This window comes from Lontra canadensis, unplaced genomic scaffold (assembly GCF_010015895.1).
Source record: "Lontra canadensis isolate GAN:19392208 unplaced genomic scaffold, GSC_riverotter_1.0 scaffold17, whole genome shotgun sequence".
NCBI lineage: Eukaryota > Metazoa > Chordata > Mammalia > Carnivora > Mustelidae > Lontra > Lontra canadensis.
The window spans coordinates 20065277-20091390 of NW_022631011.1; the positions used below are offsets into that span (position 1 = coordinate 20065277).

Below are 26114 nucleotides of genomic sequence, written 5' to 3' on the forward strand. Positions count from 1 at the left end.
CGCTGTGCTCTTTACCATCAATAAATTCTATTTAGCAGTTGAGCTGAGCCCTGTTTAAAAGCATCAGCGCTTCTGGGCATGAGCTCAAAGTCAGCGCTTCACCAGGGTTGGGGAGTGTGAGTGGAAGTTGCGGCGGGCAGGGGTAAGCCTTTCGAGAAAGGGGGTGTTTCTGGGAAGGGGCTCTGCTGGGGTGGGCATTAACATTTTATAATGTAGATCAAAGGTAAAGAGAAAACCCAAAGGCCTCTTTGTCACGGGTCCCTGACGACTGTCTCATATATGAGCTGAGATGATTTCTTCAAATTATTAAAGAGATTCATTTCATATTTGTATGTATGTATGCACATACGTAGGCATGCATGCGCTGACTTATTAATTCCATACAAACAACGGTTTCTGAAGAGGACCGGAGAGTGGGCCGTTTGCCCTGGGCTGGATGTGCCAACACAGGCCTGGTTGCTTCGGGGGACCAGAGCCTCCTGCAGATTCTGTTTGCAGAGAAGCAGTCTGGACCCTTTGTCCTTCAGGGAGGCTTCCCATGGAAAGCAGCAGCCCTTGTCTAACCCAGATTTGTGGCTGGTGGAGAGGGCGTGGGGGGGGGGGGCACTCTGTCCATCCATGGGCCTTTTGTGCATTCCATTGCTTCCGCTCAACTAGGACGGCCAGAGAAGAATCCCACTGCCTCATCTCAAGATGCACTAAAACCTCGGGCTTAGGAAAGTAAACAGCATCTGATCAGCCAGATATTGGGTCAGACTCGCCTGACATCTGTGCTCCTCGCAGAGGCAGGGAATTCATTGCTAATGAGAAGACTAAAGCCTGTGCCTGGGAAAGTGGGAGTTGGAAAGGCTAATGGATGGGGAGGTTAGTCCCTTAAGACTGGGGAAGGCATCACGTTGGTGCACAGGGTGCTGGGCCCCTGCTTCTTGTCCACTCATCGTTCACCAGCTGACCAAGGGTGTCCCTTTTCCTGAGCACTGCTGGTCAGATATTATGCACTTGGGTAGGGGGGCAAAGGTCTTGAGGGGCAAGGGTAAGTTCCACGCCCAGCGAAGATATTTCATCCTCAGGTTTTGAAGTGTATTTTCCATAGAAGCTATTGATTCTGTTTGTGAAATTAGGCTAATCTTCAGAATTTTTTAAAAACTCAGTGGCTTCTCATATATTCTGATTTCTAGACATTACAGTGAGGGAGCCTTCTAAAGAAAGAAAACCAGGTTGCCCACAGATCAGTAGGGACAGGCTATGCAATGCAGAAGCATTGAAAGTACTAGTTACGACCATTCTTTCTCCTGGAAACTTAAAAATGTAAAAGGAAGAAAAATGTTTAGGGAAGATGAAGCAGAGGACCATACCTGGAAAATGGTAGCAGCCTTAGAATGTAGAGGACCGCATCATTTTTCTGCTTGTCAAGAGAAAGTGAAGTTGACCAGAACACTAGCAGGCAATCATTGGGCCCCATTAGAAAAGGGGAAAACATTATTGTGTTTTAGATGGAAATAAGTATAGAGTATTGCTTTTATTTTTTACCTTTTTGGGTTGATCAAAAGTGTCAAAGCTAGGCAAGAGGTATGTCACTGGCTGAGGATTGGTAGGAATTTGAAAAGATCTCCTTCACTACGTGTTGAATTGTTTGGGGATACAAAGAAGAGCCAACCATCTACTCCTACCCAGGCCAGAGGTGGACTCAAAACCTCTCACAGCACAGTGCTTTCCCACATCTGGCTCCTTCCTACCTCCCTCAATCTCTCCCTTCCTTTCTCGTTTCCTTCCTTCCGTTCATCATTCAACAACGATGAGAAAACAGTTGTCTTGAGAAGAAACCTAGTAAATGATAAGGAGGATCATCAAGAAGGAATGTATTTGTGGGAGAATAAAAAGTATGTCTTTATGCTGTGGGGGAGAATGTGGTAAATGTCCTAAGAATCCTATAAAGTAGGGTAGGACTTCACAGGAGAAATGAATGCTGAGGGAGAGAGGAAAAGGCTTGGCTAGGGACTAAGGCCTGAGGAACAGCAAATGGTATGAGTTTTTTCCACATAAGCTGTACTCTTCTTCCTCATCTGGGAACTAATTTTCTGTCATCGCAACAAATATGCTGAGAGATTATCTAAATCATTGCATCCCCCCACACATACATACAACATGCCCAGTTGGGTTGAGGAGAAGAAGATGAGAAGAATGAAGGAGAAAAACAATAGCCAGTATTATGACAATGCCTTGAGAGGAAGAGGTTTTCAAAAAGTGGAGAATTTAAGAGCATTAACATCTTCTGGGTATTGTTTTAAAGTTTATCATTACCATATGCTGAGATTTCCTCATACATGTCTGGGTTACGTTAAAAAACTAACAAAAGTTCTCTACTGGATCGGCCCAAAGAATCCCACATGTCTATGAGCCCGACCAAAGCTACCCTTGCTCTTGACAGCCCTGGCCAATGTCCAGGAGCCAAGAAGGCCCAGAAGGCAGGCCCCATGGTTCTGAAGGCCACGTTGCCTTTCCCAGTCCCACTGACAGCCCTCTGCTGAGCCTTCTCAGTGTCTCTGCCCCTGTCTACCTCTCAAGTCCTCTAAGATGCAGAACTGCTCTGGGGCAGCTAACAGAACTGACCATAAAGGAGAAAACAACCTCCATGGAGCTCTGACGTGCCCTCTCTCCTCCGTCTAAACACACTGAAACCACGCTTCTCTCAGCCCCACACCCTCTGGCTTCTTCTCCATCTTCCCCCTTTTTTCTCTGTGGAGGAGGGCAGGAGAAATACACGGGAACAAAAGCAATCAACGAAGTCTTAAGAGTTAAAACACTTGATATAAGATATTTCAACAAAGGGAGCAAAATTTTGATGCTGAGTAGCAGAAATAACTGATATTTGCAGAGTACCTTCTAGAAGCCAGGCATTGTGCCAGATACTCGATAGAGAGGATCTCGGTTGTCTCCCCTGCCACCCAGCCCCATGAGGTAGGGACTTGGCGGCCCCTTTGGACCCAAGGTTGGACAAAGGCAAGATGAGACAACACAGATGAGATCAAATAGCTTGTCAGTGGCAGGGTTGGGCAGCTCACTCCCTAGCAAGGGATTCCTAAGCCTGAGTTTATAAAATCCCTCCACCATGGCACATGGGAAGAGAGGCTTTGTAGACAATATCTGTGGTGACTTTTATAAAGACGACCTCTTCTCCCCATGGCAGCGGAAGTCAGCGGAAGCCCTTGGTGGAAGTCTGCATTGGCTAGGATCCCAGGCCTACCCAGTGCCTGCCACAAGGCTCAGGAATTGTCCTTTCACTGTGACCACAACTTCCATGACAGTGGAACAAGGACGGATTACAAACCGGACTCCGTCATAGCAAGCTGCCTATCAGAGCTCAAACCCTATTTTAGAATTAGATTTTGTTTGTTTGTTTGTTTGTTTTTATAAATGAAACGGGATTTAGTGGCTGACCATCCCATCTCTGAGTATTCTTCGAAATTAATATTTAATCAGCGTGCAAAGAGGCTCGATTGCCTTTGTGACCTGCTTTCTGACATGTTTGGGAGGGTAGAGATGAAAGCGGAGAGCTCACAGTACGTGCGTTCACTTTCAGAGTGGAACTTTAGAATCGTACCAGGGGACCTTTTGGTAATGTCTGTAATGTGCTGCTATTGTGATTTAGGAAAGAAAAATGCTACTGCTGGGCTTTATTTTCAACAGATTTTTTTTTAAACATCAATTAATGCAATCAAATGTAGTACAGGGAAATCTAACTTTTTATTTACATTTCTGGGGGCCGGGAAGGGTTTGTTTGTTTTTGTTAGCTCCAATCATTTGAGCTGCACAGTATATGGTTTTCTTGGTATTTTCCAAATCAACTCAGTCGGTTATATTTAAGAGTCTATGTGAAAATCTCCGCATGAGGAAGAGAAAACAGCTTTTGTAACTGGTACCATTTGTTGAGAAACAAATGACTCTGCCTTGCTTCACACAGTTTGACAATAATGACTTTTTTTGGTTTTCGGCAACAGATTTACTTAATAAAATGAATCATATCGGGTTTCTCACCGATACCAGCAAAACTGAAATATGTTATTTCTTCAAGAATTTGTCAGATTTTTGAATGCCAAGTTTTGAACTCAATCTTGATAAATTTGAAAATAACCTAAAAGGAAAAGACCATCCCACGTTTGGCCTCAAACCTTAAAAGGGCACTAAGATAAACCAGTAAGATAACCAGAAAAATCTCTGCTGAAGGTACATTTTTCTAATTTTCTTCTCCCTACTGTGATTCATTGTCTTAACTAAACACATATTATCAGCACAAGCTGCTGGGTGTTCTCCAGCCTCCCTGAGCACAGGGACCTAGTAAACTAATTATCATAGATGATTTAACTAAACACTTGGTGACACATTGAAATTTAATTATTTTTCTTCTCCATAATCTGGACTGTAGACTCAGATTAGAGCCCACTCCTCACAGTAACTACACACGTGACTTTGAGCAAACTAGGTAGGATCTTCTTAGGAGTTGGGTTCCTTAGACCAATCCATATTTATAAGCAGATTAACTGGGAATCAATCTCTATACACCCACGCCACACATTTTGAAAATTACGAAATGCTATGTAACTACAGGGAGGCCACTCACAATCATCCTCAGGTAGAGGTAAGGAGAGGAAAATGTACCACTGTAATTGACTTAGTATTGATAAGAGCCTCTTTCGTAAGGGACTTTCAGAAGCGGGTGGGGACAGAGTTGGCACCATGTAGACACTCCATTCAACTTCTTATGCTTGGAAGTCATGTTGGCCTGAGCACAAAGTATGATCTTTTGCAGTAGATGAGGTAATATGTAGACCTAATCGGGTGAGTTCAGGCCACAGTGACTAGTTTGATTTGGAATTTCCCTGCTGTTACCACTTTAAGACAAAATTTCTAATATTCATTTCAAAAGACAGATGCCCAGACTCGAGGGCCCCTGGGTATCGCTTGATTGCATCATTCCCCTTGCTCAGGCTGTCCCCTTTTGAGACGGTGTCCACCTGTAGTATGGGTGCCAACAGGCAGAATGAGGAGGCTCAGAATGAACTAATCAGGTCAAGATGCCCACTGATCATGTGTTTGCGTGGAAAGGTATTGTGACAGTCTTAGGTATGTCTAATTCTCTGCAGTTTTATTTTATTTCTATTTCTTTGAAGTAGCTGGACCAACATTTAATTAAGGAAACTTCTCTTCCCATTCCAAGGAATACAGTGTATTTTTTTTACTGGGCATTCTTCTCACCTAAGTATCTTTGCATGGTTAGTTACTGTGATTGGCTGAAAATATGCTAAAAATCGTTACTGCCCTTTGTTCCTTTTTGCACATTCATACAATGCTAGTCTGTATTTTCTTACTCTTGTTTTAATTTCGGAGCTGTCTGTCCTCCAGTGTTCAGAAAAGAAGTTTCTCTGCGGGTTCATGTCAGACTGTTTGCCTCCTCTCTCATCCAACAGTTACCATCCTACAGTATTATACAAAGTATTTACTTTTCTTAAGACTGTCAGATATAAAAACTCTCATGCTAATCTCTGTCTTTAAGAAACCAAACACTGCTTCTGCGTTTTCAAAGCCGAGGAAGAGTAGAAGGCCAAGCCATCACCGTAGGGTACCTTTTATCCTCAACTTTTATATTTTTCTTTACTGAGAGTGAAACTGATAAGTGAGCTAAATATGATTTATTTTCAGAAAGGACATAAATGTTATAATCGAGTATCAGATTTCTACTTAAATTGTTCAAGACAGCATTGGAATTCTATGCTGATTGCCTCACATCACACAGGGGCTAAGCAGACCTTTTAAATATATAAAATGTTTAAAGCCATCGATAGATATTTTAGTGATTGTTTTCAATAGATTTCCTTTTGGGTCAGAAAATCATCAGCCTTTTTTGAAATACTGACACAGTATACAATATTTAAGTTTTTAGAACAGATCTGGAATGAGCTGGTTCAGGTTTTAGAAAAATTGTCATAAAGATAGGGGATTAAACATTTATTGTGCCCAAAACATCTTTATAATTTGGCATTATAGACTCAGAAACATTAACAGCTTTGCAGAAGGTAATGGAAGGAATTGCTATCTAAGAAGGAGCAATCCTTAATTATTATGTCTCATTCTTCATTTAACAGATACACTTATTAACTAATGCTGGTTTTTGTTAGGCCCATTTCATAGTCTTTAGCTTTGGTTTTCGACCTAACAAAACACCTAGGCATCTGAACTTCACTATACTTCCTAGCTAAGTAGAAATTAGAGAGAAATCTTTGTTACAACAGAAATCTTTTGACATACCTCCTTTCCCTCCTTCCCTCCCTCTCTGCCTCTCCTTCTCTTCCTTCTCTTTTCCCATCTCAATAGATGATAATCTCTCACTTGCTCTTGACTGACAGGAAACAGACAGAAGGAAATAGAAATGAGCATGATTCATTGGTATGCCAGTAACATCTCGGCTTCAGCATATAGTGCCTAAATGTGTTGGTGTATCCAGAATGATGCCCAAGAGAGGAAAGTAGGTTAGGAACATATTGAGCTAACCTATTTTCCATACATAACTATGGCATTACCTTTTTAGTAAGCCACACACTTAGGAATATACGTGCAGTTCCAGTTTCTTCTCAGATACTCAATTTAGTACCGTTATCAGGGAATGGATCAGGAACTTAAAGAAGTATAATTAACTGTAGGCAGAATAGAATTAAGAAATCAGTCTTTGTTTCTGAATAATTATAATTCCATAAAGGAAAGCTCCAGGCCAATCTCTATAGGGTGTCAGGTGACGGTTTAACCAAATCAAGAGGTTATTGGCCATTGAGAGAAAACATCAACATTCCACCATGGATGCCTTCTCCATCATGGGTTGAATCACAAGTATTTCTTTCACACTGACAGCTCAGACCAAAGCACTTTACCAAGAATGGTGTTCCTCACTCTTCTGCAGAATCTGGAGAAAAAGGGAGTTTAACTTTCTATCACCAGTAGGAGCTGCGTATTAGTCAAGGGTTCACTTCGCTTCTGAAGCGATAGGAGCACTCCCAACAAGGGCAAGAGAGACTCTAACCGTGGTCGGGCAGAGTGGGGGAGTAAGTGATAAAGGTAAAATGGACTGGAATAAGTTCAGCCTTTGTCTTGTCCAGGAGCAAAGGGGTGCCCAGGAGGCATGGAAATAGAAAGAACTCGTCACACACTAAGAGATCTAGAAAGACAGTAGCCTACTTAGCTTAACTAACAGCTTAAATCACTGTACTTAAGAAGGAGGAAGCTTTTTTTTAAGTGAGGGTTTGGCGGGACGGTGTGGTGTTGGCTTCGAGCACACTGAATTCTGGCACTGACCATGACCAAATGCTTTGCCATCATGAGTGTGTCAGTTACTCTCGTCTCAAGTTTCTCATCTTTTAAACAAGTCCGTAGTTAATTAGATCGTCTCCATGGCCACTTCTAACCTTTAGCTAACATCCCAGCATTTAGCCAATTACATAACATTTACCCTTTCATTTTTCCCCCTACGCATTCCTGGTTTATTGCTTCTTCATTTTACACTAAAAAAGCACAATGTTCTGGGATCGTTGAACATACTTGTGCCAACAAATACAGTTTAGGGAGGTATCTATTAGAATATTTCTTAGTAAAGGGATAACACCAAATCATGGTCAGCCAACTCTCCCGGGCCCTCCCAATCATGTTTCCCATATCACTATCTAGATTTCTCTGAACCCTGGGAGCGTTATTTGCTTTTGGAGGGACGTTAATCACCTTATAGTAGTTTTATGCCATCCTCTATTTTTCTTTAAGCATAAAAGCTTTATCTACAATAGAGCGCGAAAGAAGCCAGTGTCTAGGTTCACACACTCTACGTTTATTTTTCTTTTAAGTGTGTTGTTGCGGCTTTCTCCTTTGCTAATATATTTTGACACCTTATAGTTGTAACCTGCTGTTCTCTTTAATAGCTTATTGTTATTAATTATATAGTGGTAACGTAGTTGGCGGCTTGAGCCGCTTGGCTGTACAGAAATTCATTTATCATTATTGCCGTTGGAGCTACAGAAAAGTGCCAGCCTTCTATCCAGAGATGAATGTTTGTGAGCTCACATCCAGTAAAATTTTGAACACGGGTCAAATCCTTAAGTGTTTTCTTTCTGCTGCTACTCTTTGCTTCTGCTAGTCTGTGCATCGAGTCCCTTCATTTTCTCTTATCTTTTGTTTTCAGTCCTTGATTTGCTGCCCTTTTGATGAAGTTTATGTGTTATGCTCAGTGCTCCATTTCGCGGCCCTGTCCAAAAGTCCCCTCATCCTTTCCTCCTTTCCTCCTCATCCAGCTAACTGTAAATTTTCCTGCTTAGGATTTCTTTTATAGTGCGAGCAACGTTCCCTCCTTTACAACTTTGTTACAAGCGCATTTCCTTTTAAATCATTAATACCGATTGGACATTGTCTTAAGCCCCACCTTTCAATGAGAGCGGTCATTATGCCTTTAAGGGTAACTATAAACCCCCTCTGCTCATGCGATAAATAATCAAACGTATTTCGATTCCCAGATGGGGAAACTGCCGGTGCAGTGAATGAATGAATGGATGGATGGATGAACGAGTGATGTACACATGCTACCACGGGGATGCGTACTTGCACACACCCAGCTACGTCCTGATAGCTGTAGTTTCTTTAAATCTGGGCTTAATTTAGAATTCATGACCCCACAGCTGCCTGTGCCACGGAACAGCCAGGCCAGAGAGCTCCTCTGCCTTCTGGCAGCGTGACATTAAATTCACACTAGTTAAGCCGACTTAAATGGAGCCTCCTTGAACCTTCCTAAATAAAACTAGTGGCCTTAATTACAATCAGGCAATTTAAAGGTTATGGAGCTCTAACTAGTACTGCAGTATATCACTTTAATAATGCCCAGGAAAATTTCTCTAAGGGGTGGCATCATTTGATTAGAAGAATTCAAGTTTCACAGCACATTTCCAATAAACTGTTTTTAGAAATCTTACGACACTTATTGCGCCATTACCTTTTTTTATTCTTCAAGGCCGAGTTTCTAAGGTCACGCCAATAGAACAATAAAAATGTGAGTCATTTGCAAATAATGTGCAGTATTCTGATTTTTGCACTGCTGCTTAGGATTTTCTGCATATTATCTTCCACCCAGTAGAAGGAGCAGGATAAGGTCCCCTGGAGATCTGAGATCCTTGCCCCTTTCCTACCTTCACACGCCACCCATCGTCCCTTCAAGTTGTGCTTCAGTGGTGAACCCTGATTCTAAACGCCACAGCTTAGATGACTTGGCAAAAAGTTGTCCATAACAGAAGTTTCCTAGAAAGATAATTAGCTTTGGAAATGCCTGACTAGTTTCTTGTCTTGAACCTGTGGGTGCTAAAAAAAACAAACAAACGCAGGATTGTTGAGATCCATGATATTTGCAGAAGCTGCCGAACCTTGTTCCATTTCTTTGTTTGTTTATTTTTATTTTTATTTTTATTTTAAAATCATCTGCAATTGCAAGGCAGGCTTTCTAGCAAAGATGAACAGCGTTTCAGCGTTTGGAGACTTTCTCCTTCAGATAACGAGTGGCTTTATGCCAAGAGGAAGAAGGTAAACAAAAGAAAAGGCTCTGACCCTTTACCATAAAGCCAGCAACAGTAACACAAGCACATACCTGATGAGAACTGTGTCCAGCGTGTGGCTCCCGCGGCTGGCCCACCGCTGTGCGGAATTAATATTGACTGTTGCACTGTCTCAGTCCTCCAAGATGTTTTCCTGATAGATTTAACTTTAAAGCAGGTTCTACTTAGCTTATGCTGCATGAACTGTCCTCTTTCGATTTTACCAATTTGCGGTTTTCTTCCGTACAGTGCTCGGAGGTGAATACACCTTTGCTAAAGCAGTGTCAGAGGTCTCAGATGGGAGGGCATTAATAGCAGGCATTTAATATCCAACAAGAGAAATTTTAGGTAAAGAGTGTAATCAATGCACACATCTGATTGAACCAATTAGTTAAAAGAAGGGAGCTTTATAAGAGAAGAATACAGAACTATTAATAAAAATCGTTTAAAAACATAACTATGGGCTCATGGATGTGTGATGCTGAGCCTTCTCTGTTGACCTGGGGAAAATAAAAGGTAATTATCCCTTTTTACGCAAGGTTCTTTTTCGGTATTTCAGATACAAAATGAGTGATAGCGCTTTTCCTCTTGAAGGGTTAAGATTTGGGCTCATCAGTTTCTTGCCAGAGATCAACTGTCAGATAAGACAGTTTATACTTTGCTAATGTTTTAGTCACCAGAGGATTTTTATCATATTTCAGGAAATAATGAAGGCAAGCAGTATAGGGTGAATTTGGTTAGTCCAAATGTGCCATCACCTGGGGTTTAATGTACAAAGGAATGAAGCAAACGTTTAAAACAATTGCTAGGGGCGCCTCAGTGGCCCAGTCAGTTAAGAATCTGCCTTCGGCTCAGCTCATGATCCCAGAGTCCTAGGATCGAGTCCCGCATCGGGCTCCTTGCTTGGTGGGGAGTCTGCTGCTTTTCCCTCTGCCTACTCTACATGCCGCTCCCCCTGCTTGTGTGCTTTCTCTCTTTGTCAAAAAAATAAATAAATAAAATCCTAAAAAAAAAAAAAGACAAAAAAAAAGAAAACAAAACAAAACAATTGATAAATAATAAATATTGCTTTGGTGTTTTTGTTCTGATTGAAATTAGATGTCGGACCAGCTAAGTGTGTATTTCCCCATAAATTCAATATTTATTGCATCCTAGCTATGAGCCCTGTCCTGTTTTAGATACTTGGCATACATCAGTGCACCAAACAGACAAAAGCCCTTGCCCTCCTAAAACTTGCCTTGTGGCACAAATTGATGAATAACTCCAAACCCCGAGTTTGGTACTCCCTTGTATTGAGATGTCCTGGGCTGCCATCCCCCACTCTTAGCAGGCAAGGCAAGAGATGAAATGCATTACTGAATTAGAAACATGCTATTTCCAATCATCTTGTATGTCTAATTATTATGCAAAGGGAAGTAAGTTTTTATACTGTCTCGTGTGGTCAGAAACTTGCTGTCAAGGCAGAGAACATTGCACCACTGAAGATTAGGTGGCAAAAACTTTGTAAAAGAAAAGAGTTACTTTCATGTATTCGAGTGAGCAGAAAAAGGGGAAAATGGACTTCAAGTAAACCAGATCCCTTTCTGTGCAATGCAGCAGCATATACTGAAGTTAAAGGTTTATACCACAAGCTAATTTTTTTTTAAAGCCACTCTCTTTTCTACAGACAGAAACTGAAGGCATGTATTTCAGACTTAAGTTGGTCGTAGTCCTCGCTCTCAACCCTCTCCCCACCCTTGCCTTTTTCAGGGCTGATAGTATTTTTATTGAAAAACATATGCTTCTTTCTTCTTTTCTTAGTTAAGAATGCTTTTTCTTATGGAGAGGGGTGAGTGGAGCTCAAAGTGATTTTATCAGTGCATTACCAAAAACTGATTTTTTTTTCTTAAATGAAAACACTTGAAGCCCAGACTTTTAACTTTAAAGCTATTTGCTGGCACTGTATGTTTTCTCTGAGGCTTCCACTGTGGGCTCATGTTTCGATCAGGAAAAGTAGAGCGGAGAAGGCTGGCGACCTGAAGGGGCCAACACACTGGTCAGGTTTGAAAGATATCTTCCGTCTACGTGCTCATCCTTAATTTGAGTCGTGTGCCAAAATATTGCTGCTGAGTCCCCACAGGTGGAAGGAAGCCACTTTTTAGTGGGTTGTTTTATTATGTATTGTTTGAACAGTGTTCCCGCGTTTTCTCCTACACGAGCGTGTTCAAATAACTAATACCCACGACCGATAATAATAGCCAAGAAATTGGACAATACTGCATCTCAGAGCATCTAAAATCCCACTGCCTGCCTCTCCCATCCCGGCCCACCTGGACCTCCTGCTAGTTTCCAAGCTGCTGATGTTTATGGGGCCCCAGGCAGCCCCTGGGCTCTTTAAAATCTGCTGGGTACAATGCAGCCTACCCCAGCTGAATCATTTCCTGCTCCAGCCCTGCTGATAATGAGAAGTTCAAGACAGGAAATAACAGTGTCAGGATCAGTGGCTTTGCTTCTAAAGTCCAAAAGCATTGTAGCCTTTAAGACCGTGGGCCAAAACCAGGGAGTAACTGAGTTAAATGCAGCCTTGCACCTTGTAGGGCTCCTTGAAATAAAATTCTGGCTGAGACACACGGGATGCATATCATTTGGCTTTTCTCGGGACACCTGAGGGTGGCACGTGTGGCTAGTCAGTGTTGAGGCACCTGCTGCTCATTTACTCCTAGGATCCCCAATGCCCTTTCTCTCTTCCGGTGTGTCTTACACTTGGATCTCATATTCCTCTCTTGTGTGGCATAGAAATCCTGACAGTGGCCCACGTTCCCGTAGTGCCAGTGAGAAAATCCAGGAAGGAGCTGGTGTCAGTCTTCGTTTTCACATTGCACTGTGCAACGGAACAGGCAGAGCTCTTTAGCTAGGGTGGGAAAGGGTTCACGTAATATTCAGGGCTCTCAAATTCGGCCTGACTTTGGGGGCTTGGTGACTGATCTACTGGCAGACCTTGCATCCTAAGTAATAGTCCCCATCGCCAAATTAGCACCCCTGCGTGTTTGTGTTGTGGGAGTGAAGTATGCGCCATGTAGAACACAACAAATCATAGTGGTCTGAGCGCTGTGGACCTAGAGAGACGCGATGGCTGTGTGCATGGCAAATTACAGTACAGCCTGCCTATTTTTCTCCTCCTGGTTTCTAGGGTGAGCCAACGTAGCCGAAGGGTGAGTTTTGTCATGTGTGGCTTTTCTTTGTTACTCCTCAGACCCCTAGCTTATAAATGTGTGCTTGGAAATTAACTCAGGGAAGAGAAGCCGAATAAAGAGTTAGGGGTTGGGAATTGGTTTAGGGCATAGTTTTCTTGGATTTAAAAATATATATAAGGATATAGTGGTATATGTGTTCAAACTGGAAAAATTACACCTGCAGGGCGTTTGATTCCTCTGTTTGGATTCCAAGGGCAGGGTATACACGCAGTCAGATCAGAGCTTTTAAGTATGGCCCCTGCCCTAGGATGATGCACTGAGAGGGGTTTGTATCTTTGGACTTTAGCCTATAGATTTATGCAGTGGAAGAGGCTGGAGGACCCTTCCGGCCAGTCTCGAGGGTAAATAAGAGAAGGAGTTTTACTTAGAAACCATTACAAATTGGTCCTCCGTAATGGCTGCAGTGTTGATCAGACGATACAACGGGGCCCCCAGTGACTCCCGGGATAACAGCTGCATGTAAGTCAACCACCGAACATTTGCTTGTAGCTGCTCTAGATTTTTGTTTTTATTGAAGGAAAAGGAGTATAAACATGGGACACACAGTCTGGAGGCTGCTTAAAGTGTTTCTCTTGTTTAAAGCTTATATTGAAATGTCAGTGTCTTCTGTTAAGCTAACAATTGCCATGTTGGAGCTTATAACTTGAGTTGTGCTTGAGCATCCAAATGGCAACTCTCATTTTTTTCTGTTACAAAGCTGACTGATTAATAGCTGTGTTGGTCCACGTTTTATAAATTGGAGGGATAGAAATGATCATTTCCCTTTGAACTGGCCTCTGACAAACAGATTTTGTTCTTATAGCACAAAGTTTTGTAAATGATCATCACTTTCCCTACCAAAGCATTGAGGTTGTAACTTGCAATTATGTATTCAGACTCTTTTCCTTTGAAACATTTAATAGTGGAGTAAATATTTACATTAGCATCAGTGTCTTCTATGTAGACTCCATTCCTGTTTACATTTATGTTCACACTTAAATGCAGATTAACAAATGGAAGTAATTATTGAGCTGAAATTTCTATACATGGGAAATTATTTCTCGATGATAGCCATGCCATCTTTGGTCATGCTTTCAAGTGGTTCACCAGGACAGAAAGTTGCTGGCCTCCAACATGTTCTCAGTGGTGACAGCTTCACTCTTGCCCTTCCTGACCTTGGACCAACAGTGCTGGCCACAGGCGTCCTCCCCTCCGTCAGCATACAATAAATAGGGGTTTTCTCTTTGTTCTGGAAAGAGGCAAGTTTATAATAAAAGCTCCATATTCTTCTCATTCAGTTGTCTGATCTACACTCTGATGGTTCTTCCTCCCTTTCCGTGCTCTCACATGTACTTGACTAGAATAGTCTTCAGCCTAGTGTTCAGAACTAGAATTTTTCTGCCCTCCATACTATTACCCATTTCCCTTTTATTTCTTAAGATTTTAATTTATTTATTTGACAGAGAGAGAGAGAGATCACAAGTAAGCAGAGCAGCAGGCAGAGAGCGCGGGGAAGCAGGCTCCCTACTGGGCAGAGAGCTAGATGCGGGGCTTGATCCCAGGACCCTGAGATCATGACCTGAGCCGAAGGCAGAGGCTTAACCCACTGAGCCCCCTATTGCCCATTTCCTCTGAAACCTTTTGGCCATCAGAATTTTAGTGTTGTAATTGGCTTTAGAGAGGATAGTGCTTTTTAGTCTTTAACTTTCAAAAATCACCTACAAAGGCAAATTATACTCATTGTGGAAAATCTGGAAACTATAGATAAGCAAAAAGGGAAGAAAAATCTAGAAATTTCACCTATAGATCTCATCTATAACTCAATAAAAAAAAATAGGGCTGCACTAGCCTATTATATCCTTAATGGAATATTGTAATGGTTATTAAATCAATTGACTCAGAATCTCTTTTTAATAAATGACTCAGACTGTATTATCCAATTACTGTCAGCTGCTACCTTTCCGGAGAGCAGAAATTGTTACTTTGATTGAATTTTTAGGCTTTTGGCACCTTTAGGAAGAAGGGAGATAAAAAGACAAGGTGCAAGTTGTAGCTCTGTCGGCAAAATCCTGAGCCCGGGGCTCAAGTTTGCCCGAAATCAGAGGTGTTGATAGTGACACTTCATGAACGTCAACTTTAAATTAAAACCACAATGCAACTTCCCAGTTCCTTACCCACTCCTACCAGCTAGCAAGAGGAGAGAAGCTCCGTTTTGAAAGGAAGCAGGGCTTACCTAAGGTAGATTTTCCCCAGTACCAAGGATTTTTTAGAACTTCTTTGAAAATTAAGACCCTGCTCTTCGCCACACGATGTTAATAGAGAATGTATGGGAGCAGACATAAACAGAGACTCCAAGTAAGGTTAAACCTTTGAAATTCTTATTATAAATACGTTTTCTTAGTTTGCCATTACTATCTCTGCCCCCTTCTTTAGTTAAAAAAATACAAAATGAGTTCTTTTATTCAGTGGTAAAATGGTTTGGGTCGTCCTGTCTCTCTCATTCATTATCCATTCGGCCCTGTGGAAATAAGCAAGTGTGAGCACGGGGAAAATGAGTAGGGAAGTTAGTAAAGGTGGGAGAAATGCATAGATAGTGTGCCCTGTCTAGCTTGGAGCACACTGGCTTTTGCTTATCTACCATTTGCTGTGTAGTAATCCAGATGCATTTTCCGTCCTGCTCAAGTAGCTAGGAAAAGTTACTTGTTGGAAAAGACCTTTATGTAACTTAAAAATGAAAGGCAGGTAGAACGCCCAACATGTTTTTGTTTTTTTTCAATATTAAAATGTGCTGTTTACTATAAAGAGTTCTGAAAATGCTGGAAGCTATTGTTATGATCATTGCCATCACTTAGTGCCTTCACGGAGTTCAGGATTCATGAAAACTAAGTCTGCCCTAATAATGTGTAAATGCTTTTTGACTATGTGTCGCCTTCTTGTGAATTCACTTGACTAAGTTTGGATCATGTAATGTTTTGGGATAGCACTTCTCTGTTCTCAGGATAAGAAATAAATAAAAATTGATAAGGATGTTTTCTTTGTAGTCGTACACATGTGTATTTATCCTAATAGTTTTCCAAACAAAATATTCATAGTCAAGAAACATAGATCTAACTTGCATAATTCACTTTGTGTTTGCAGAACAGTCAGTCTTATCTCCTAGAAAGCCAACCAGGCTTATATATGTTTCTTCTCAAATATTGTAAGGTTAAGAATTCTGCAACAAGTGTGTGTACCTGCTCACACCCATAGACCACATCTTGGTTCTTGTGCCAAACACACGAGTTAAAGATGAAAGTTGAACTCTTGGTTACCTTTTTATCACCCAAGTAAGGTATGCAGCGTTGAGAAAAGAGAAAACTTTTAAATTTGACAACCATTTCTATTAATCAACTTACAGACCCAGTTCCCTACAATAAATTGTGTTCCTGTTATTTCTTAATGTCTAAAATTTGGGAAAATGTTGGTGACTTTAGGATTAGAAAAAGAGAGGGAGAGAGAGAAAGGAACAGATGAAAACCCCTTGATCTTATATAATCCCTAAAGCTTTTTGTATAACCCCTTGTCATGTCAGTATGCACAATTAAACTCCTTCTTACATAATTATAATCAAGGAATTTACTGTGCCACCCAAATACAGAGTAGGTTTTTATCTCTTGTGAAATGTAGACAGTACTGGGTGGCTTAATTAGTGCTTTGCTTCTCTTTTTACAAATTCCAATCCTCTGCTTCTAAAGACTCGTACTTGTGTGAGAAGAAAGATTAGGAATACAAATGGAGTGATTTTACTCCTAGTTAGATAATAATAATTCACTTTGTAATTGACCCTTTGTGTTGCCAGTAATAGCAGCTGGTGAAGGACTTCCACATGCACTTGGGTTCCACGGGAGGAGACATGTTTGGAGGATAGACTTGTTACCCCCACGGTGTGAATATGCCTTTCATTTCCTAGCCCAAGAATATCTGACACTCATGTTCCTTAATCACATGTTTAATCACTGCAAATAGGAGAAGATAAAAGGGTAACTTGTAACAGGCTGGGTTAAATCACAGCCTCTCAGCCCTTCCTCTCTCTGAGAAGTCGTCTGGGAGTCATTGGTGTATGGCAGTCTATTTGCTAAGGTCCTGGACCTTGAGGCCAGGATGCCTGGAGCTCAGTTCTGGCTCCACCAAATATTGCCTCTGTGACTCAGGGGAAAAAAAAAAATCACTTAAACTTTCTGGGCCTCATTTTTCCCATCTATAAAATGGGACTAATCATAGTTGGTAAGTGAATGTCTATCTGTGGGCATGTAGAACAACAGTATCTGCAACACAGAAAACTAAAGAAATGTGAGTTGTTCGTGCTAGCATTACTGGTTTTCATTTATCATTGCAATTTGAAATAAGTTGGAATAATTCTTAAATTTAAATTAAATTAAATTAATTCTTTAATTACTTAAATATTTCAGAAACATTTTAATGAGGCAAAAGCAACATAAAAATAATGGTGTCGATCAACAACAAAAGTTGCACATTTTGTAGCAATTATTATTACGTCAGAATATTTTTCTGCCATCTTGTCCCTAAGATAGCAAAGAAAAATCTAGGACTAGTCAAAAGTGAGCTTGGAGCTCATAGATGTTCTTTTGGAGAAAGGCAATCTAGATCATAGGGTAAAACTGAAACTGTCTCACAAAGCAGAGAGAGCACTGAACCGAGAAGATGTGGGGAACCAAGAGTCCCATGCAGAAAAAATAAAACACTTATAGGATATGCTATAAGCATTGATAATGTTTCAAAATTGCCTGAACATCTTGGGAATAGAAAAAGAAAGTTTGTGGGAGTACCACTAAAAACCTTATAGTTAGAAATAGAAACTTGTAGAACCTTCTAAGTAAACCAGAGGAGAGGCCTGAGGAAGAAGGGCTCCATTTTTCTACCGGTCCATTACTTTAGGACTTTCTAAATGCACAGCCATAAAAACATGATCATGAAAAGGAGATGCCTTATCAGTGATATCTAATTACGCTTTAAAAGCTGAACAAAATGCATTCCCCTAAATCAAACCCTACCTTCTGATTATCTTTAGAGGTTAAATTCCAGAAATGTCTTAAGTTGCTATAAATGCATAGGTAAGGTGAACGGATAACCAACAACCTTATACGCTACTATGTATTTTTACTCAGTGACGGAAATAGTTCGATGTGTGCCGTTTTAGTGAATTCACGTCTATTAAAGAGGCAGGTGAGCTTCAACTTTTCTGCTCATGTATTCTCCTTAACAGATGAAGGACTGAACCACGAATGCAAACTCTGCAGCCAGACCTTCGACTCCCCTGCCAAACTCCAGTGCCATCTGATAGAGCATAGCTTCGAAGGGATGGGAGGTACCTTCAAGTGCCCTGTCTGCTTCACAGGTAGGAAACTCTAGAGAGCTCCATGGCCGGGTCATGTCTTTCCTACCAAAGCGTATCCCCACTGCTACGGCCTTTTGCGGACAGGACTTCAGTTCAATTTGGGGAGAAGATGTTTGATTTCTGCTGATTAGCATTATTGATGGCCGCCTACTTAAAGGCTCAAATGGGCAGGGAGGTTAACTGTCAGAATGAACAAATGGCATTTCGAGCTTCTGCAGAACTTTGCACTTTTCCATTTGGAAAACGACATCCATGTTCTGCTCACTTTTCTCCTCTTGGTGTTAAAAGGTCACCCAGACGGAGAATGCCTGCTCAGAGCGGTTTCTGAGTTGCAAGGCGTCTGACTAGAACAGCAGCCATGCTGCCCAGCCCATGTCTGTTTTTTAAACGTGGAGAATTTTGTAACAGTCCCCATAGGAAATACAAAAGATATTACGAAAACCCTCCCAAATTCTTGAAACTAGAAAACAGATTAGATGAGGCGTTTATTTCCTATCAAATTGGATTTTTAAAGTAGAAGTTGATACAAATTTATGCTTTTGAGAAGAAACTTTTTTGGGATGCTATAGCACTAGCGTTTCCAACAGCAGCGGCAAAAAAAAAAAAAATGTAAATCAGAAACTATAATTTGAACCCCACAGGGGTTGAAATATGATCACACACATTTCTGGTACTCCCTCCAACAGTGACAAAAGTTATTTTGGAAAATCCTCTGTGATCATTTTGCATGTGTCTTGAACTTGATGGTCAAGCCCCTCAAGGATATGTCTCCTCCTTATTTGTCAAAAAAAAAAAAAAAACCAAAAAACAAAAAAAACAACAACAACAAAAAAGCAAAACAAAACAAAAATATATCCTTCTCTCAAAACTGGCTTCTTTGTCTGCAGAGCAAGCTTTCAGGCATTGATTCTTAACCTTCACTGCATTCAGCCTATAGATTTCTATCCTGTAACAAAATAAGAGAGGGGCCACGTTCATTGCCCAGTTACCTCAAGTAGTACTTGAGTGTGGCTTCAACATTTGCCTGTGAGGCTCTTTCTTGTTCAGTCATTTCATCAGCCACTCCTCAAGGAACTGGTTATTTTAATTCAACTTGTATTTTTTTTTTTTTTTAGATTTTTTTAATTTATCTATTTGACAGAGAGAGACACAGAGAGAGAGAGAACACAGGCAGGGGGAGAGGGAGAAGCAGGCTTCCCGCTGATCACGGAGCCTGATGTGGGGCTTGATCCCAGGACTCTGGGGTCATGACCTGAGCCGAAGGCAGAGGCTTAATGACTGAGCCACCTAGGCACCCCCAAACTTGTATTTTAAAATACATACTGGGTTTATGGGGGAAGGGAGGCTTGCTTTTTTTTAATGCTTTTGTTTGAATTTTTAAATTTTTAATTTCATTCCAGGTAGCTAATATGCAGTGTTTTATTAGTTTCAGGTGTACAATATAGTGATTCAGCACTGCCATGCATCACCCAGTGCTCCTTAATCCCCATCCCTTATTGTGCCCATCCCCCACCCCCAATCTCCCCTCTGGTAACCAGCAGTTTGTTCACCGTAGTTAACAAATATATATGTATTGTTATATTTTTACCATGACATAGTATTTATCTCAAGATACCATGAGTCAGGAGTCTGAGTTCTGTATAAAAGCTCAGAATAAGTCTTCATCAGGAAGACTGGGTCATAGATCTCCTTATGATTAAGACCCCCAATAAAATAGTTATTTGATGTTGTAGCCAGAAGCCTCATAAAATGTGCTAAGTTATATGGAGAGCCGTTGCAAATCTGTATAAAAACCCCATTTCTTTTTGTTGATGTAGGTAAGAGACAAAAATGCATTAAACATGAGCAGTCTGCATTTTCTGTGCTGACAGACCTGAATTGTTTTAGTATATCTTGAAGTAATTTTAGAAATAACAATTAAAAAAAAAAAAACCCTTCCACTATAAAGCATGTTAGGTGGGAGAGAAGAAATCTGAGTCGTTTTTTAAGGTAATGAGAAATGTGATTAAAATGTATGACTCACAAGAACAATATTCTAATATTTTAGGTTGGCTGGCAATTAGAATAATTTTAATGATTAGAGTGGAGTCAAAGTCAAATGCCAACATCTTTAATAAATCCTTTCCCTGCCTATACAGATTAATATTGTAGACGCAAACTTTTTTAGGTCAGGGTGCACCAGGCATCCATCAGAAGTCAGTTCTGCCAACCCAAACACTGCCTCTGGCATATACAATTTAATTATTAATAGTATGTCTCCTAGGTAAACTGCTACACAGTCTTAGGGCCTTGTTTTGTAGTCATTAAAATTGAACATGTTTATATTATTGAAACCCTTGCATTCAGTGTGTAGGCTGAGTTGATCTTAAAGTATCCAAAGAGAATTTACCTGCCGTTCTGTTTCACATTTATAGACAGTGCCCCAGAGTACCTGTGGGATATAATTTTTAGCATTAACACATTTAAATAGAGAACTGTTCACTAGCTGTAACTTTAGGCAAATACAATAAACAGGTTTTGGCATCTATGATTTCTTAACCTGTGGGTTGCTGAGAAATAAGAGTCATTTCTGTTCAGACGGGGCTGTGCATTTGACAATTTTCAGCTTGATTTTGAAAAGATTTATAGGGAGCGGGGCCTCGATGAACCTTTACTCGGGAGCTGTTTGGATTGAATTGGGCGCCTGGTAGAGGGCACCTTCGCAAAAGCCAGTGACCCAACCATGAGCAAGTGTGACTTAGCCCTCCCCAGTGCCTGCCAATAGTCACACCCAGAAGGTGTGCTGTTGAGGCTGCTCAGTCAGGGGTCGGGGGGCTCTTCATGGGGAGTCATCGACTTGAGGGCATTGCAGAGAGAAAATAACCCAAAGTTCACCATGCTTTTATCATTTCAGTGTTTGTTCAAGCAAACAAGTTGCAGCAGCATATTTTCTCTGCCCATGGACAAGAAGACAAGATCTATGACTGCACACAATGTCCACAGAAGTTTTTCTTCCAAACAGAGCTGCAGGTAATGTCCCCATGAGGAGAACCGGGATTGAACTCAGTTGCTCTTCTTATAGGAGACAAGGGCATTTTAAATCTGGATTTGCAGTATCACTCACCCTGGGCCACCATGATGCTCTGTGTGTATTGGGGCAAAGGGAAAATTAGAGGCTGGATTAACAGACACCAAAGTAATTTTGCCTCTGGCTGCTGTCAATCATAAAAAGAACTGGAACAGACCTATAATTGGACCTTCTGACCCAGTGTGATAGGCTTAGGGGTCAGGTTTATTGGACTGTGGGATCATTCACCTCGCTGTCATGGCCCGTTCTCCCTGATCCTGTTTTATTCATGTTCTTTTCCCACTGGACTCCAAGCTGGATGGATGTCCAAGTTATTGTTGTCCTGAGGGGCTCAGAATTGGAAGGGAGAAGGGAAGAGAAGAAAGAAGCTGTACTCTTGCTAGTAGGTTTCTTCCGCTTAATAGACTAGAATAATTATTACCCAGTAACAGCCTCCTACTTAAAATGTTGGCCCCCAAAGACATTAGGTTTAGCCTTGAGTGTCCACTTGCTAGATATGTGACTGTGCACGGGTCCATAATGTCTCTGAACCTCAGATACGAAGAACTGACAGACAAGTGTAATGCTTATGGGGTTGCTGTTAGGCATAAATGAACGGAAGAGGTCTGAATCTAAGGTACAAACCAAAAAATACAATACGAATGTTCGGTTGGTTTTATTACTCTTGGCAATAGACTAGTGGTTAAAATATGGGTAAGAGACCTGGATGCTACCCTGAAAAATGTTACTTATTGTGGAAGAAAATATCTCTTGTTTTGTTTTGTTTTCTGTTACTTCATCTGAAAAATGGGCATAATACTTATCCTCATTTTTCTAATGAAATTATAGGAGTAACAGGTTTTTGTTAAATTTTGCTGGAGCCTTTAGAGGAGAATGGATTCAAACACAAAGATTTTTTATTATTATGAGCACGATCATTAACAATAAGGTCATTTAGCCTTAAAAGGGGGAAGGCGTAAGTTATTTCTTGCATTGAATGCCTTCAACCAGATCTGGGTGAAGCAGGAACTCAGAGTCCCACCTACTCCTTGGATCCTCATCTGACACAGTGGACCCTGGGACAGCTTTGTACCTCCTAGAGCTCTGGGGAAACCAGATTTATGTGAATTACGCGTCAAAATAAGGAATTTACAGTTTATGGTCTGTTATTCTATAAGTAAACCAATAGCAAATTAAGGAAGTGGAATAAAAAATATTTGAAGGAATGGGTGAGCCCATTTCATTGTGACAGTGGCGTCAGTGGACCGAAATTAAAGTTGCTATCTTATTTTTTATCACTTCTAAATAGATCTCTACTCTGTCACATCCGTTTGGGAATTGAATATAGAAAATTGGCCAAGTTAGACTATTGTTGAAAAGTATACCTTCTTAATTTAACCTAAATCGCTGCTTGAAAATATATTCTTATTGCAATAGGTATCAAAAGATAAGTCATTTGGGTTTTTATGACTCTGTAAAGGATATGGCCAATACACCTAGTGATACTGAATTGGCATGTAAACTGTGGAGAATTAATAATAGGTTAAAATAAAAGGTGTTGAGAATCTATAGAGACTGACTTCTATCTAATGTTCCTGAAAATATTTGCAACAAAATTGCACTTTGTATTGTATTAATAGATTCCTAATACAGCTAACCTGTGGCAAGACTTCAATGTCTTTCATTAAAAGAACCCAACAAAATAAGGCCGTAGTAACCCATAGCCCAGGGTAGTACAGAAAAAACTAAGCAATTAAACACATCCTTCAGGACTCCAGGTTTCTTATATAGTGTATTTTAGGGTTTTGTGGAATGTACAGTTTTCATTCTTTTCTACAATTAGTATAGACCTGTTGTTTCCAAACTCTTTGATCTCAGGATGCCTTTACACTTAAAATGACTGATGACCCAAAGGGCTTGGATTTGTGTGGGTTATTATCTATTGATATTTCCATATTAGAAATCGAAATTGAAAGATGTTTTAAACACAAGAATATACACACATGCGATTCTACAGCTGCCAGAAAGATGATGTCATCGCTTATCAGCTAGCCCCTAGGAAACGCCACTGTGCCCTCATGAGATAATGAGAGTGTAAAGGACAAATAATGTCTTAATGCTATTGTGAAAATAGTCTTGACATAGCAGACTTCCTGAGAGGATCTAGGAGACCCCAGGGGTCCCCCAGTCACACTTGGAGGACTGGTGGTTTATAACCTACGATACAAAACACAACTCTTTCTGACTCTTTAAGATCTTAGAAGTTCCAACACGTCTCAAATCATTCTTGACTCATTCATTCAAATTGTGATCTGGGCGACAATAAGATTTAGTCCATAATCCAAAGCGGTGAGCACTTTTTCTAATCCCATAACTCAGAGTCATACATATTTGGTTTTTTGTGGGGGTGGAGGGGCAGAGGGAGAGAGAATCTCAAGCAGACTCCCTGCTGAGTGCAGAGCGGCATGTGGAGCTCGATCTCATGACCCTGAGATCATGACCTGAGCCAAAATCAAGAGTTGGGACACTCAACCAACTAAGCCACCCAGGTGCCCCACATTTTTGGTCTTGATATGAATACTCAGGCTCAATACATGCATTATCCCTTAGATAAGATTAGTTTTTATAGTTAGTATATGATAATTTTTAGAAAGCTAACATCCACAGTCATTGGAATATCTACCTATTTTCTAAAATCCCCAATAGTAGCAGTGGCTTTTGGTTACAGTACATTAAGAAAAATGGACCAGAGTTAACTTTACTCTTTCTAGTTTTAAGAATGTTTAGATTTTTATGCTTTACCCTTAGGGGTTCACAGTCCCGTACATTTGCTTTCATTACCCAAATTACCTTTACACCTGTGCTCAGAGGATGGAATTAATGTAATTTTTAAGGATTGATTTCTTTTATTTCTTGCATAAAAAGTGAGTATGATAAGTGTACAAAAACCGTAATAGTTTTGTTAATTTCTAGAATGAGGGGGGAAATTGACTGAAATTAAGGTAACGGTAGAAAATTAGATTGGTAACCAAAATCATAAGAGTAGAAAAATGAAAAATGTAATGATTGTATCAGCCCACTTTGGTTCACGCTCTGGTGTGGAAAATAAATGCAAATTTTAAAATTGATACACATCATACATACCACTTGAACTCATACTCATTTACTTTTCTATGCCACTGAAGTTCAGAAAGGAGGACTTTTCGTAAGAGATTATAAAACTAAATGTCCAAGAACTGAAACTCTATTGGGGGTTGAAAGCATATAGCCTTTAAAAAAAAGATTTTATTTATTTGAGAGAAAGAGAGCATGAGTGGAGGTGCGGAGGTGGGAGGTGGAGGGAGAGGGAGAAGTAGTCTCCCCACTGAACAGCGAGCCTGACATCCTGCCTGCTCTGTCCCAGGACACCAATATCATGACCTGAGCTGAAGTCAGACACTTAACTAAGCCACCCAGGTGCCCCTGAAAGCATATAGTTTATTTGACTCTTCTGTCAGAGTGAGAATACTACTGTAAGTCTAGGATGAGCATTTCAAAATCAACTTACTACATAATGATGGTATATCTTTTAATGGTGCATAAATGATTTCATTGCCATAATAAGTAATTTACATTTCTTTCACTGCTTATGGCCAGTTAAAAATGAGAAAGCATTTTGTGTGTGTGTGTGAGTGTGTGTGTGACTAGAAGTGCTTTGTTGGGTATAAAATTATATACCCAACACACACACACACACACACACACACACACACACACAAGTGTGTGTGTTATTTTCATTGATATTGCCTACAATGCCAATCCGAATTCAGATAATTCCTCATTATACACTGTTCTTCTTCAGGAGACCAAGAACTCAGACATCATCTTTTGGGCATCACAGACCATAGTTCCTTTTAGAATTAAGCATTAAAACCTCTATTTCTATGGAACACTCAATCTAGGACACACTTTTTGCTGGTGTGGAAGTTATGTTCTTTTTTTTTTTTTTAATGATTTTATTTATTTATTTGACAGACAGAGATCACAAGTAGGCAGAGAGAGGAGGGGAAGCAGGCTCCCTGCCAAGCAGAGAGCCCGATGTGGGGCTTGATCCCAAGACCCTGGGATCATGACCTGAGCTGAAGGCAGAGGCTTTAACCTACTGAGCCACCGAGGCACCCCGAGGAAACTATTCTTTCTTCACATGAACAAACTATTCATGTTCTTCACATGACCCCTAAACCTTTCTGACCAAAAGTTCTAAATCCCAGTTTAGAGGTAGATAACGTATAATTATTGGCAAGACATAGTCTTTTTCTTTTGGTAGCGTTTTCCCTCATTTGTGCAAGGAATTCCAATATATGTCTGCCTAGCCTGCTGGTAGGGAAGATGTCCTTTGGAATAAAAGTGAATTATTTGAACTAAGTGAACATTTTGTTATTTTAAAAGCAAATGGATATGTTGAATGTTTCACATGTTTTCCTAATAGACCTCAGAACTTTTTCTGCCGAACTTAAGGAAGCTGCCTTGAGAGAGGGATGGTGTGGTCCAAGAATAATATCCCACAATGCATATTTGTATCCAAAGTGGTTTATACAGGTGTGAGCAAGTGGTGTGTTTGTAAAAATGCTGCTGAATAGGCCACTTTCTTTCAATAGAGTAATTACTGTTTAATTGCTGCCTCTAGAAAAGTTGCAATTCCAAGGCGGTGATCCAATCATCATCTTCTGATGGGTCTCCATAGAAAGTTCCATCAGGCACCATGTTACGAATTTAACGAACAGAGAGGGAATTCCAGCAGCAGGGAGTGAGGGGATAGGCCTAGGTGAACTTCGGGTTCTGAGATTCCGGTATTTGAATTCCTTTTGAATCAA

The 26114-nt window shown here is 40.6% G+C and overlaps 1 protein-coding gene across 4 annotated transcripts in view; it reads left to right on the top strand.

Annotated features, from left to right (window-relative positions):
- ZNF521 (zinc finger protein 521) overlaps positions 1-26114 on the top strand; it is a 273940-nt gene that overhangs the window by 226213 nt on the left and 21613 nt on the right. For all 4 annotated transcript variants that reach the window (XM_032859736.1, XM_032859733.1, XM_032859734.1 and 1 more), the window contains 2 exons: positions 18084-18215; positions 21109-21224. In XM_032859736.1, coding sequence (XP_032715627.1) covers positions 18084-18215; positions 21109-21224 — 248 coding nt within the window. The remainder of the gene's footprint in view (positions 1-18083; positions 18216-21108; positions 21225-26114) is intronic.